The 14945-nt window shown below is 44.9% G+C and overlaps 1 protein-coding gene across 6 annotated transcripts in view; it reads left to right on the plus strand.

Moving 5' to 3' along the window:
- Window positions 1-14945, plus strand: part of ADGRF5 (adhesion G protein-coupled receptor F5) — a 108213-nt gene that overhangs the window by 58653 nt on the left and 34615 nt on the right. For all 6 annotated transcript variants that reach the window (XM_036869748.1, XM_036869747.1, XM_036869751.1 and 3 more), the window contains exon 3: window positions 5276-5330. In XM_036869748.1, the coding sequence (XP_036725643.1) occupies window positions 5276-5330 (55 nt within the window). The remainder of the gene's footprint in view (window positions 1-5275; window positions 5331-14945) is intronic.

Genomic DNA, 14945 nt, shown 5'->3' on the forward strand with positions numbered 1-14945 from the left:
CAGAAGTTCTGGGAAGTACTCTTTGGTGTGAGGCCTCCTGTAGTCCCGATAATATAGTTTTTATTTTTGCGGTAAATCTTTTCAGCAGCAGTGAGCAGAGCCAGGAATACACTTGGTCAACAAAATAATGTTGAACACAGTCCTCTTAAAATCTGATGCAGCATCAATAAAAGTAAAAGTATAATGATGGAGCAGAAAAGGAAATTATAAAACAGAATTTTGGAGACAAGAAGACAAATAGTCAACTGGCAATCAATTGGAAAACTCAAGAAAGCTGAATCTTAAGCCAACAGTGGAGAAAGCTAGCTTAATATTCATCAAAATGTCCAAGAATTGGGCTTCCCTGGTGGCGCAGTGGTTGAGAATCTGCCTGCCAATGCAGGGGACACGGGTTCAAGCCCTGGTCTGGGAAGATCCCACATGCTGTGGAGCAACTAGGCCCGTGAGCCACAACTACTGAGCGAGCCATAACTACTGAGCCTGCGTGTCTGGAGCCTGTGCTCCACAACAAGAGAGGCCACAATAGTGAGAGGCCCGTGCACCGCAATGAAGAGTGAGAGGTCCACGCACCGCGATGAAGAGTGGCCCCCACTTGCCACAACTAGAGAAAGCCCTCACACAGAAACGAAGACCCAACACAGCCAAAAATAAATAAATAAATATTAAAAAAAAAAAAAAGTCCAAGAATTGATGAAACCCGTCTGAAAGTGGGGCATGAAGAGAATGCTGATACAAGGAGAGCGGTTGAAGGATGTGGGAAAAGTGGTTGGGTCCCTATATCCCCTCTCGCATGCCATGTACTTGGGCAAGCTGCCCTTCCTCCACTCTGGCAGGAGTCTGGAAGTTTATTCTCTGGAGAGGGTAAAATGCAGGGTCCCTTTATTTGATACACTCGAATATAGTCACAGATGTATTCTTCCAGAAGCAGAAACACTCACGACTGACTCACACAGGTTACATGAGATTTTCTCCAACAGGCATTCGGAAAAAAAGAAAAGAAATATGAGTCCTGACCGCCCTCCATCCACTGACCCAGTAAACTCCTTGTGCCTGATACATGTTTAAAAAGGCTCTATCGGTGTTTGCTATTATGATTTCTCCTCTTGTAATAGTATTTTTTTCTACTGACTTTTTAAAAAGATACTTCAGTGCTACTTTATCCAGTCTGTCACTGTAGTTAGAGCTTCGCTGGTAGATTTTACCATGATAAAATGTCTCTTTTTGCCCTGTTTGGTACTTTTCAATTTTAATTCTTTGTCTTATATTCCAGTGGTCAGTTCTGTTTTTTATTTGTGTTTGCCTGATCTTTGTTCTTTATTTTTTGTTTAGCTTTCAGTATATTCCTTTGTTTTACTGGTTCTCTTATAAACAAGGAATGTTTGAGGTTCTTTTTTTTAATCTGACCGTGATTTGGGGAGTATAATTTATTCACATTTGATGTCATATTTAAAATGCTTGCTCTTACTTTCAGGATGTTGTTTTATGAGTTTATGCATTTCCTTCCTCTCTTCTGTTTTTGTGTCTTTCTTTGTTTGGACCTAGGTTTTGTCTTTTTTATTTCTCTCATGACTTGGGAGGTATACTTTGTATGTCTTCTTCCAAACTCCGATATGCAAGATACAGCCCATGCAATCATATGCAGCAGCTTGCTCTTATAAATAGAGGAGGGAAACATTACTTTTCCTGTGAGTTTGCATGGTCAGTACAGAGCTCTACTTACCCCAAGCATGTGGGGAGAAAGCCAGAGCCTGAAGTGATCTCAGCAATGGGGTCAGCCTTACCTCTGTTCCAGAGTTTCCCAGTGTTCCTAGCTGCAGCAGTGCCCTCCCACTGGGCCGGCCCGGCCCTCATCACAGCGTCCTTAACAAAGCCCCTCCATCTGCCTCGTGGCCCAGGCTGATCAGGGGATAGGCCTCCCAGGACTGCGGGTGGAACTTTAAATTTGTCTTCCTGAAAGCTCCCACCACCATGCCAAAAGGCCCCAATTGTCCCCCCTAGATCTGCCTTCAAGATATAATATCTTTATCCAGCCTAGAGGCTGAAGACCTCCATTGGAGAGGTGCCCTTGAACCTGCCTTATCAGCTCATGCTGCCCTAAGCTGCCACTCAGCTCCCACTTCTACCATTTTAAAAGCAACATGGGGTGATGAGCTTTTAAAAGAAACTGTGGTAAATACAAAATTTACCATCGTCACCATTTTTAAGTGTATAGTTCAGTAGTGTTAAATATATTCACATTTTTGTGCAGCGAATCTGCAGAACCATCTTGCAAAACTGAAACTCTGTATCCAGTAAACAATACCTCCCTAGCTCTGCACCCCCTAGTTCCTGGAACTCACTGTTCTACTTTCTGTCTCCGTGATTTTGGCTACTCCAAGTACCTCATACAAGTGGAATCATACAGTATTTGTCTTTTCATGACTGCCTTATTTCACTTAGAATAATGTCCTAAAAATATATCTATGTTGTAGTATGCATCACAATTTCTTTCCTTTCTTAAGTCTGAATATGGATCCATTCTATGTATATCCTACTTTGTTGATCCATTTATCCATCAAATGGACCGTATGGTAGTTTTTTAAAAATTAATTAATTTATGTATTTATTTTTGGCTGCGTTGGGTCTTCGTTGCTGCTCGCGGGCTTTCTCTAGTTGTGGCGGGTGGGGGCTACTCTTCGTTGCAGTGCACGGGCTCCAGGCGAGGGGGCTTCAGTCGTAGCACGCGGGCTCAGTAGTTGTGGCTCGCGGGCTCTAGAGCTCAGGCTCAGTAGTTGTGGTGCACAGGCTTCATTGCTCCATGGCATGTGGGATCTTCCCGGACCAGGGCTCGAACCTGTGTCCCCTGCACTGGCAGGTGGATTCTTAACCATTGCGCCACCAGGGAAGCCCCTAAAAAAGCAGTTTTCTTCACCCGATTCCAGACCTGCTAAATCGGATTAGGGGAGGGAGGGAGGTGATCCTTATGCTCACAAAGATTTGAAATGCTCTGCACGAGAGGATTGAAATGTACCTTGATTTTAACCCACAACTGCCGGCAGCAAGTCCTTAATTTTTTAGCACCCCTGGAAAATGGGAGAAATGAAATCTCAGCTTGGGAGAGCTTCCCAAAGGTGACCACCAGTAGTCACCTTCTCCTGGGTTGAGTTCCCCAGCAGCAAGCCATGAAGAGTGGACAGAGAAAGCTTCCTGGTGGGTCCCCTTCCCCACCCCCAAGCCCCAGGGAGGATGGAGGCAGCAAGGCAGTGGAAGAACCTTTCCTTCTGCCCAGGCACAGAGCCAGAGAAGGCTCCAGGGCAAGCCGCGCAGGAACCAGCCTCATACATTGCCTTTGTTATTTCTTGGTTTCTGCACATTTCAGTAGACCTGAAGTAATCTCACTGCAAACGAAGCAGCACCCTGGGCTTTGGAAATTCTAATCGTCAGCCATCATTCCTCTGTTCATTTCTTCAAGAACATTTGTGAACTCTCAGGTCCCTCCACAGTTCCTGTGGACGTGAATACTAGTCGTTGAAAAGAAGGAGGGGGTGGAGGAGACAACAGAGAAAGAAAGAGAAAAGGCACTAGTTAAGAGATACTGGGTCACCGAGAGGAACCCAGTTCCCCCACAGTTTCCGGGGTATCTCCTGATAAGACAATGCGATGCCTACGTGGATAAGTGCAAACTTAGGGTGCAGGCTAGCTGGGTTTGAGTCCTGATTCTGCCATTTCAAGGCTGTGTGACCTTAGGCAAGTTATTTGACCTCTCTGCGCCTGTGTTTTCTCATCCGTGAAATGCAGATAATAACGGTATCTATGCCTTAGATTGTCATGAGGATTAAATAAATAAGCACACACCAAGTACTTAACAGTGCCTGGCAAAGGGTGTTGAAGAAGTCTTAGGAATTATTATTTTTGTTATCATTATGATGTGAGATAACTAGGAAAAAATGGTAGAGACCACAGATGGCAGAGCGAGCTGTCTCTCGGGTGGTGCTCATTGGTGTGTGGGGTTCATGGTAAAGCACACACCCTGGAGGGCAGGGGTTATCTGGCTCTTCTACTGAGACTTAAGGAAGTTTGGATTGGGAAACACATCACAGGAAAATTCACTTGGAGGCAGGGATGAGCTAGGAGCCCCATATCAGGTCAAGGTAAGGTTATAAGCTACGGAGCTGGCAGTGAACTCAGCAGCAAAGCCAATCAATGTCAGTTCTTAAACAAAGAAGCCACATGATGACAGTAGATGAGCTTTATGGAGATGAAGCAAGTAGCAGTATGCAAATGGGGGGGGTCCATGTGAATGGTGCCCCCAGAACAGCGTGATGCCCTGTCCCAGAATAGCACTTACTCTGTCACCAAAACTATTCTAGTGTTTTACATTGATTAATCATTTGATCCTCACAACAACCTCATGAGGTAAGCTATTTTTATCCCTTTACTTTATGTGAGTACTGAGGCACTGAGAGGTTAAGTAACTTGCCCAAGGTCACACAGCCATTTTATGGCAGAGTTAGGATTTGAATTCAATTTCTGCAGAGTCCTTATGCTTAATTATTGTACTATATGATCTAACTAACATTTATTAAGAGTTTACTATGTTCCACGTTGTGGTTGGCTTATTTCTCATAACAATTCTATCAGGTCAGCACTATTATTATTCCATTTTACAGAAAAGAAAACTGAGGCTCAGAGAGGACAAGTAACTTCCTCAAGGTCGCGTAGCTAGTAAGGGCCTGTACCCAGGCATTCTGGCTCTAGAGCTGGCTCTCAAAGCCCCCGCCTCAGAAGGCAACCATCGAACCATCTAGGAGAAAAAGGGCCAGAGGAGGAGAAAATAATTTCTAAGCGTGCACAATCTAAACAGCCCTAATGTTGCAGAAATATTGGGATGGGGACAGGCTGAGTGTGGAGGAGAGGTCGTGAGACTCGTCTAAAAGGTCATGCGAATGACTCAGGGTTCATGTCTCAGTACAGTGGAGGACAGCACCATTTATATTTCTTGACAAGCCTCAGGCTGCAGGAACTCTGAGAAACTCAGATAGGCTGATTTCTTCCGCTCCTGCATCTAGAGACTGGTCTATAAAAAGTCGATGCCCAGATCATACCACAGAGACGAATCCATTTCATTTCCCCGACCCTTCAATCACCGGTTGCCCGCCATCCCCGGGGCACAAGGTGCTGACCCAGAATCTGCAGCCCTACCCTCAGCTTGAACATCCCGGGGCACGCGAACAGAGAACCATCGTGAAAAGACGTCTCTAACATTCACTGACTATTTTCTAAAATGTTCTTTCAGCTTCTCCGTGAACACGAACTCGCAGGGGAGGACCCAGTAAGGCAAAAACGAGCCGGTATGTAACCCTTTGCTTGGCCATTTTTCTAGTAAATCCCATCAAATGACATTTGTTGTAACTTTTTGAAACACTGGGATCCACATAATTCAGTCTGTGAGCACCTCAGGGTTCAATTTCTAGAAGTAACTGCAAAGGAACTCCATTCTCTATCAAATGACATTAAAGGGATCTTATCAGCACATTCAAGGCTCGTGTCCTCTCCCATCACCTCTCCTCAGAGCCTGAAGATTTCCCCGAGGCCGCCTCCTTCAGCTGACCTCCGCCACCACCAAAAAGCCTGCTTCTCTCTTCTCAGCCCAGCAGCCTTGCCTTTTTTCTTTTCTTTTAACCTTGTCTCCTCTCACTCAGCACTTTATTTTGTGGATCAATTGAATCGCTAGACCCAAGTCCTTTTCTGCCACTGAATTCCAAAGAAGCTGTCTGGAAAACACAGGGCTCTGCCCTTTGGAGGGTTGGGCTGTGAGCTGTGAGCACCTGCATGCCGGTCCTCAGTGTCCCCTCCCTCGTGTGGGACCCTGAGCAGGTGGGTACATCTGGAGGCTGCATTTTCCAAGGACCAGCTCCTTCTTCCACCACAGCAACCTTGCAAAAGCATCGAGCTGATTTTCTCATTTCCCTGCAGAAAATACTTCAAGGGCTGCCAATTGCCTTGGAGATAAAATCTGATTATCCGCTCACTGGACCCTATGTGCTTTACCCGCTCACTCTCCTTCTGCTGCTTTTCACAGAGTCTGTATCCCACCCCCCCACCTTTCCTTGCCTGGGGGACTCAATTCCCATGGGCTCCTGCCCTGGAAGGTCTTCCATCAATTCCCCAGACAGGGAGGGGCTGTTTTCCTGGGTTCCCATTACCCACAATACATCCTCGTAGCCCAACATTTATCCCAATGCATTGTAATTCTTTTGCTTCCTGTTTGCCACTCCCAGGAGACACGAGCTCCCTTGAACCCTCTTCCTCTCTGCAGCCTGGCGTGTAGCCCAGTGTCCCAAAAGATGAGTGAACAAAGAAAGAGTCTCTGTCATAGCTGCCCCTGTGTGAGTTCAGAGGATATGTTCCTTTTTGCTAAGAGTCTGCTGGCTTCGTGGCTGGACCAACCTTCTAGAAACTTCTTCACTTGTAACATTGGGACTGAATCCTTTTCCAGGCATGTTGGGACTTGGTCTGTTCAGTCTAGTGGTCTAAAAGAGACTTTAGGCTGCCAGAGGGAGCAGGCTTGCCCCGAGGGCAGGATAAAGGCGTCCGGTAGAGCCCTTTACAGGGCCATAACAAGATCCGCCTGCAGCCCCGTGCGTGAAATGAGAATTCAACCATATTGTATTAAGCTTTTGAAATGCTCGCCGCAAGTTCATACCATTGGTCCTCTCTCCTTCCCTTCCTTCCCTTATTTTTTCTATTTTAACCTTGTTTTATATCCCTATGGGATCCTCACTTGCCCTCCTCTCCTTCCCTAAAGTGATCTACAGCACAGACTGTACTTCCTGTGCTTTAAAACAAGCATTATCACCTCTACCCCCTCCCTGACAACCCCTTGAACCCTCCCACCCCTATGACAGGAACAGGACCAGAGATGTCCCCACTCAATATTTTGAAAGACTTTTCTTCTTAAAATCAAACCACTTAAGTTCCAGCTCCAGGTTCTGCCAGCTTCTTCTAGGGCTCAGGCTGCCACCTGCCTCAGGACCAGTTGGTGACCTACACCTGGAAAAATAACAACTTTCTGCACTTCCTGGCCTAGCTATTTATGATCTTTGGTGACAGCATGAGAGGTTAGCCCTCAGAGAGGAAACCACTTCCACTTCTAAGGATTTGACATTCCAAAATTTTTCCAGACGTGCTTTCATTAAAAACAGTCACGATGATGATAAATCACCATGAAAACATGTTTTCCATTTTTTATACATGGTTTGGGCCTCTAGGGTCACTTTGGAAGTGTTAATGACTCAACCCATCATCTGCAGAAGAAGGATTGGCCTTGGTACTTGTACAAAATCACTGAAGTAAGAACTGGTCATGGAAAGGCCCAGGCACTAGGCCGCAGATACTCAGAATATAAGTTGCAATTAAGAGCATTGCTCTCCAGGAAAACTAGGAAAGCAAGCAATAGGAGGGTTACATTCAGCAGATGCCACACAGATGTGTCTGTGTTCTGGAACCTTCATGCCAGAAAAGGGCGAACAAAGTTTCCAAGAGGAAGAGAATTCTCAAAAGGAACTTCCTTTTGAGGCACTGGACCAACTCTTTAGAGCTTTAAAGTTTGATCCTATAAAGGTAGGATCAATACTCACATTTATTCTCAGAGCTAAGGACTTCTTCCTCTACCACATATTATGTATCACAAATATATCACAAACATCCAAACACACACACATATATATACATACATACAAATATACAAATATCTTTTTACTGTACAGGGTTGTTGAGAGGATTAAATAATATTATGTACTTATTTTTAAAATGTTAATATAGTTATCTGGGGGGGTATTTGATGTTTTTGTTTGTTTTAATGGTTTTTAAAATTAAAAACAAATTTAATTGATTGATTTATAAAAATATTGCATTTGACAGAGCCTGAAATATCCCTGGCACGGAGAAGGTTTTGTAGAACTACTGAAGGCAGGAGGTTGAATGCCACAATATTAGCGTTTTAGGAAAACTATTTCAAAACTCTGTGGGGGCAGAGAAACCTTCACCAAAAACTCGGAGGCCAGAGGCAAGAAGAGTATGAACCTGCTTGTTAGTGGCTATTGGGGAGCAGAGGGAAATAAGCATCCATCAAAGCCTCCAGAATTCTGTCCTGATTCCACCAGGAAGTGGATTCTATACCAGCCCAGAGGCTGGCACAGAGGAGGCATTGGTGGAAGCCATCTGAAGTGAAAATTTGCCAGATGGTTGCGGTTGTAGGAATTAGATGAAGAGGTTAGTGCCGGGAGACCAGCAAGGACCCTCAGCAGTGTGGACCGTCATCGGTCCTGGTACCTGGAATGACGTTAGGAAAGGAACATGACGAACGCTTGTGAGAGACATTTTGAGAATTGGGTCAAAAGGACTTGGGGACAGATTTGACATGGGGGTGACAGGGAGGGATGATCTATATGATACTTGGGGGTGCACAGACCCGGGTGACTGGGGAAGTGGAGGCCACAGGTAGAAGCCGGAGCTGGAATGAAAATCTTATTTTGGAAGTACAACAGTCAGCGGGAAATTTAGTCTTAAGGGCAATCTTCACAGGGGACTGAAAGGAGAAGTTTCTTGGGAATTCCCTGGGGGGTCCAGTGGTTAAGGCTCCGTGCTTCCACTGCAGGGGGCACGGGTTCGATCCCTGGTTGGGGAATTAAGATGCTGCATGGTGTGGCCAAAAATAAATGAAGTGCCGGGATGGACTGATTTTAAAGTTTTTTTTTAAAAAAAGAGGCTTCTTAGGTTGGAAGTAACGCAAATGTGTCCGCAGCATCAATTATGAAGTTCCCCAGGTCAGATTTCTGAGCTTAACTGGGAACGTGTCTTGGGTCCTGGGCTGAAGAGTCCCCACTGGTTCTTCTTTGGTTTCAAAAGGAATGTCTCGTAGGAGAAAGGGAGACCCAGGATGTCATAAGCTCGAGCTGGAGGCACTTACATCTTCACAGATTCAGTGAGAGCAAGGTTCCTACCAGATTGGGCTGCCAGCTGCCAGCTCGGAAATCCTGACCTTTCTGCAGACCTGCAGCCCAGCCGGGTGTGCTGTCTCTTTTTGATCTGTGTTCAGGAAATGCTGTGCATTCTCCAGGTTGAGGAACAGATTTGGGGATTTTCCTGGCTTTAATCTTTCTTATGATAACATGTGGCATTTCGTGCTCCGAGCAGGCAGTAGTGGTGGCAAAGTGAGAAGAGAAGGCTGGTGCTCTCTGCCTGGTGGGGATTTTCTTTGCTTACCTATCTCAAAAGTGAGACCTGATTGGAAGAGAATTAGGTTTAGTTGACCAACCAGCAGACGGCTGCCTAGATGATAATCCTTTCACTTATTATGATCAGTATTATTATTTCTACACGCTGCTTCAGAATGGCTATTCTATGCCAGGCAATTTGCTAGGGGTCTTCATACCCCGACTCCTTAACAACAAATTCTGCAGAGAAAATAGTGCTCCTAATTTACAGATGAGCAAAGCTTGGCTCACTGGGGTTCAGTAGCCTCCCAGGTGAGAGGGCATTTACCCCAGTTCTCTCTGGCTCCAAGTCCTAGCTCATAGTTAAGAGTCAGAGTTTTCAACATGACTTTCTGGATCTTGCCTGTGAGATTCCGTGCCATGATTTTTTTTTTTTTTTTTTTAGCAAAGAAGGGTTTTTAATATTTAATTAGTATACATTTATTAAGCACCTATTGGGCACAAAAAACATAAAACATGCTGACTGCTGCTATCAACTTTTAATCTGGTTGTAAGGATAGGATACGCACACACCATAAGTCAAATTCAAAGTTTGTAATATCCAAAGCAGAGTCACCCCATACTGGGAGCCTGAAAAAGGCAAAGCTACTGCCTAGAAAATGGTAGGAGCTACAGAGAGATAGGTCTGGGCTAAATGTAAGTTTCTAACAGAACTAACTAAAGGTGGGTTGGACCGTCTTATATGGAGGTGAGTTTCATGTCATGCAAGGTATTTAAGCCAATCTGAATAAGCACCTAGCAGGAGTGTTTATAGAGGGCATCATGGCATCTGATGAGTGGTTAAAGGTGATCTTTAAAATACTCAAACAACTTCACGATGCCTTGATTCTGTGAGTCCTCAGGTCACTGAACACGCATGGACTCAGAGAGTGACCAGAAAAGAATTGATTGAGGTTGAGGCATGAAAGAAGGAGCAGAAATGGGACAGAAGAAGGGAGGGAGGAGGGAGGCTCCAGGCAGAGGGAATGCGAGGAGATTAATGACGGTCTGGGGCTTTTTCTTATGCATATATTGCAGAAGGAAACTGCGTTCTCTCTGACCACATTTAGAGGAAGTTTACGCAGCTGTGATTCTCGGAGCAGATTTGTTGAGTGAGGGCCACTAGCATCGCTTTACATGGGGCTGACTTTGATGATTTGGGTGTGTGATGAGCTAGTAGAATTGATTCTTTTCTCCAGGCCTCACAGCCCATTGTTTTATGCCACAGTGCTGCCCTCCGTCTCCCCCATCCATGCCTGCCTCCCAGACCATAGCCTGGGGTTCTGGCAGTTTTCCTCTGTGTGAACAAACCTTTCAAAACCTAAAGGGAGAACAGGATCTTTGACTCTCTGCTGACAAAGGTACAGCAGATCCAGAAGAGGCTGCCAAATTGGTACCTACGAGAACATGTCAAGAAAAAAGCAGAGCAGGTAGCTTTTAATATTTACCTGCTACAGGACTAAGAGGGAGAAACGAGAGCCAAATCTTCAGTGATAAAGACGCATGGGCCCCTTTGGTCAAGAGAAAACCATACGAACCTCATTTCTCCCGAGTGATGTCAGCAGGCTTCACTCTCTTGCAGGTGAGAGATTCATTTATACATTGACTTAGGCCCCGACTTCTGAGAAGCCGTAGTTCCCAGGAGAGTGGCCAGGCAAAAATAGTCTTGTTTGCTTAAACAGCTGTGATGAAGACCCAGAACTGCTTGTCACAGTTTGTGGCCAACTTTCCAGAAATGTCTCTTTAAGATAAGCACAGTGTGGCGGGCAGTGATTAATGGGAAAGGAGAGGGGAAATCCTGGTTGGTTTGTGCCTCCCAGGCCAGGGATAGGCCTGCGTCTGTGACACTGATGACCCCTGGAATGTGTTACCTTCCACTGGGGCATCGGTAAGTCAGAAGAACTCAGACAAACAACACCAGGGCGAAGGAGCCCGAGGCAAAGAGAGCACATTGAACTGTCTGGAATCAGGTGGTCCAGAAGCAGCAGAGAAGCATGGAAGGGCCTCTAAAATACACACTTACACAGAGCGGGAGGAACCGTCCTGCTCCTCCTGGGTCCCTTGTAGCCTGGGGCAAGCCCACCAGCATCACTTTCCGAAGCTCTGAAGTCCTCAGGTTTGGAGGAGGTGAGGTGGACAGGGCGTGGCCTTTCGACCCCAAATCTTGGGCCCCTGACCCCACCCTACACAAGTCATACTAATCCTGAGCGTCTGGGCTTCTTCCCTTAAACTCAGATGCTCTCCCTGGGCATTACAGGGACCGGAGGCCCAGCGGTGTTTCTGTGTTCTGCTTGCCCGTAACACCATGATGCTTTGGGTTCAGGGCCAAGCCAATGGTCCCTGGTAGGTCCAGCCAAGCTATCTCTATCTTTGAAGTTATTAATTACTGCATGCCCACCCCACCTCCAAAACATCCTTTATTCTCTTTTCCTGAGGAACACATGGAACCATTAGGGGAGAAATGATTCTATCAGTCAGAGTGAGGTAATGGAAAGAACCCCATTCTAGAAGTCCAGAGATCCAAGTTCTGGGCACCACCAACAAGCAGCAGGAGCTGGGGCAAGTCATTTACTCTTTGGGGGAATCATTCTTCTCACGCCTAAAAGCAGAGATTTCTGGGACTAACTTATAAAGATTCTACTTTGACTCACCTGGGTTGAGCTTCCACAGTATCTGTGTGTGTAGAATCCCTACGTGTGGATAATCACCAGTCAGGAGTGGGGACCACTGGAATAGATGATTTCCAAGGGCAAGCCTGTAGCCTTCTGAGTTACTATGGTGTTTTTGAGCCTGTTTTGAAGAATTGACCATTTTCAAGAAGACATTTCTTCCTCTATTAAATGTTCCCCATCCTTACCAGTCTCTGTGGAAAACTGGTGCTCAGGCTGAGGGTTATTCTGAAACTCCCTTAGAAGTTGTCAAGCACATAAAAGGTGGCTGAGGGGAAGGGGGTCTTAGAGGCTGGTGCTTTAATTAATATTTGCACAAATGCCATAGACTAGAACTCGCTAAAGTCACAGGAACTGTCCTCTTAGTGGTATTTTAAGCTTTTGGCTCAGCTCCTTGTAGGATCGCAGCGGAAGAACTACCTTGGCTTCAGTGGGGAATGACGACATCCAGGAAGCACCATGTGCTTTTCAGGCACACTGCTCATTCTCCAATTACGTCTGTAAAGAGCAGAGAGAGGTGGGCTCAGGGATGGGTGATACTGACGACCCTCAGGCAGGCATTGAAATCATGCTGGGATCAGACCCTGGGAGGCAATAATGCAGGTGATGGAGTGGGTGCTACGGGATTGTTACTGACCTCACTCATCTCAAAAGCAGCTACCGTCCAGGAAATCCTGTTTACATTCATTCCTGGGAGGAGAGTAGACTGACCACAGCAAAGAGGATCCTGGAGCTTCTGAATCCTCCGGAGGGTATAAACATTGCTGCATTACTTTTCAGGAAAAAGAATGTGCTCTAAAACAGACCTTATAAATATCATGCAGCCGCCCTCCTTGCAAATGTTCCCAGCAGGCCACATACTATGTCTAGGGTTAGGATCACTCAGATTAAGATTAGCAGTCCTTCCAGGAAGCTTGTTTGCATCACAGAACCGTTTGCAAATCAGAAAGAAAACAGGAAATTTCAAGCAATGCCATAATATCGTGACAAACTGAGATTCCGCACTGGGTTTTAAAAGTCACTGTGTTCTACTTGTAAATACATTTTTATAAGGAGGAAACATACCTTAAGATGCATTCCTAATTTTAAGAAAATGTGCCCAGACATTTTTTACAGCAAGTTAATTACAGCAAGTTGAAGGATGCCAAAATGAAATAATTCTCAACAAGGTTGATAAGTAAAACCAAACTCCTAGACAAACATAGTTTACAGCTGTAAGTGGACAAATATTACCATTTTCTACAATAAACATTTATCAGTTGGAGTTTCCCATGGTAAACTTACTCCCTTTTAGTGTTTCTCATAAATAATCCTTGGAATATTTAAAACAAATCTTGTGATATTATGGGGGAAATTCTTTGTCTTTTTAGAAAACAGACATAGAATTTTAATGTTACGGTTTTATATATATACATATATATGTATCATACTTCCAGATTTTACTTATATTTTAAAGTAAAAGTCTTGCAGGTATTCACTAATCTTTTCCTTATTTGACTGACAAGATAAAATAAGCCACAACTTGTCTTCTCAAGGCATCTGTATTAAAAATTCTCCTATTTTTTGAAGGTTCTTCATTAGCTACTAACCAAGCCCATGGCTTCTGCTCCAGTTATATATTTCAACCAGGAATGAGCCAAAGATTCTGGCCATGACAGAAAGGTGAATCTGTGACTCAACTCAGAAATCGCAGGTTTATCAAGAATTGATTGGACGTGAATTTATTATGTGCTGGGTTCCATGCCAGATGGAGTGGGTAAGGCCATGAGAAGTGAAAGAAGCAGTTCCTGCCCTTGAGAACTTACAACCAACAGCCCAGACATGATCTAATAGTGGTAATTATGCAGGAACATTCCAATAGATCTATTGTCTGGCTTGCCTGGATTGGGAGGCAGACTCATCTAGAATGCCAGCCGGGCAACCAGTCTTGAGACAATTTGGAAGAACAATGAACTGCTGAAGATCTCTTTCATTTTAATTTCCAATTTGCCAATTTTGCTGTCGTTGAGTACCTAGCATGTGCTGGACACCAGAGATACAGAGTAAGAACAAAGAGCCCACGCTCTGCACACAGGCTAAGAACAAAGGGAATTAACTACATGACTTTTCCCAGAGGTCTTCAAGCTGTGCTTGCATCCTTCAGCTCTCAAAATACATGCGTGACCATTGAATGGTGTCAGAAACATACTGACTCATTCTGGTGAGTCAGGACCGTGGCTTTTATTGTCTAGACGGTTGCCAAGCCTCCCTGCTGGGTCTCCCTGCTTCTATTCGCGTCCCATTCGAGTCCATTCTCCACACAGTCACCCTTGGCCTTGGACACCAAAAGGGGTGTGGGAATGGAGAGGATGGACAAGTCCTGAGCTTGGCCTGTGAAGTTCTCAAATGGCCAGAGACCACAGCGCTGATACAAGCTAGATCTGTTTCCTTTCTCCTCTAATATAGCAAGAGTCATAGACAGGAAGAATCATGAAGGGAGGGCTTGGTGGTGATCAGTAAACAAACTTCTTCTTCTCTAAAAAAGTTCATTAGAAATTCTTAAAGGCTGATGTGTCTGGCATCCACATGTCCCTGTCATTAGCTTTTTTTTTTTTTTTAATTTTAATTTCTATATTTATTTATTTATTTAACCGCACCACACGGTATGCGGGATCTTAGTTCCCCGACCAGGGATCGAACCACCCCCCTGCAGTGGAAGTACGGAGCCCTAACCATTGGACCCCAGGGAATTCCCAAGAAACTTCTGCTTTTTGTTTTATATTGGAGTCTAGTTGGTTTACAATGCTGTGTTAGTTTCAGGCGTACAGCAAAGTGATTCAGTTATACATGTACATATATCTGTTGTTTTTCAGATTCTTTTCCTCTATAGGTTATCACAGAATACTGAGCAGAGTTCCCTGCGCTCCACAGTAGGTCCTTGTTCTTTATCTATCTTATATATAGTAGTGTGCATCTGTTCATCCCAACCACCTAATTAAAACGTCATTGGCTTTAAGTGCTGAAAGGTCCATCATGTTCTCTCTCTGCCCGCCGCAGTGAG

This window comes from Balaenoptera musculus, chromosome 11, assembly GCF_009873245.2.
Source record: "Balaenoptera musculus isolate JJ_BM4_2016_0621 chromosome 11, mBalMus1.pri.v3, whole genome shotgun sequence".
In the NCBI taxonomy this organism is placed as follows: Eukaryota; Metazoa; Chordata; class Mammalia; order Artiodactyla; family Balaenopteridae; genus Balaenoptera; species Balaenoptera musculus.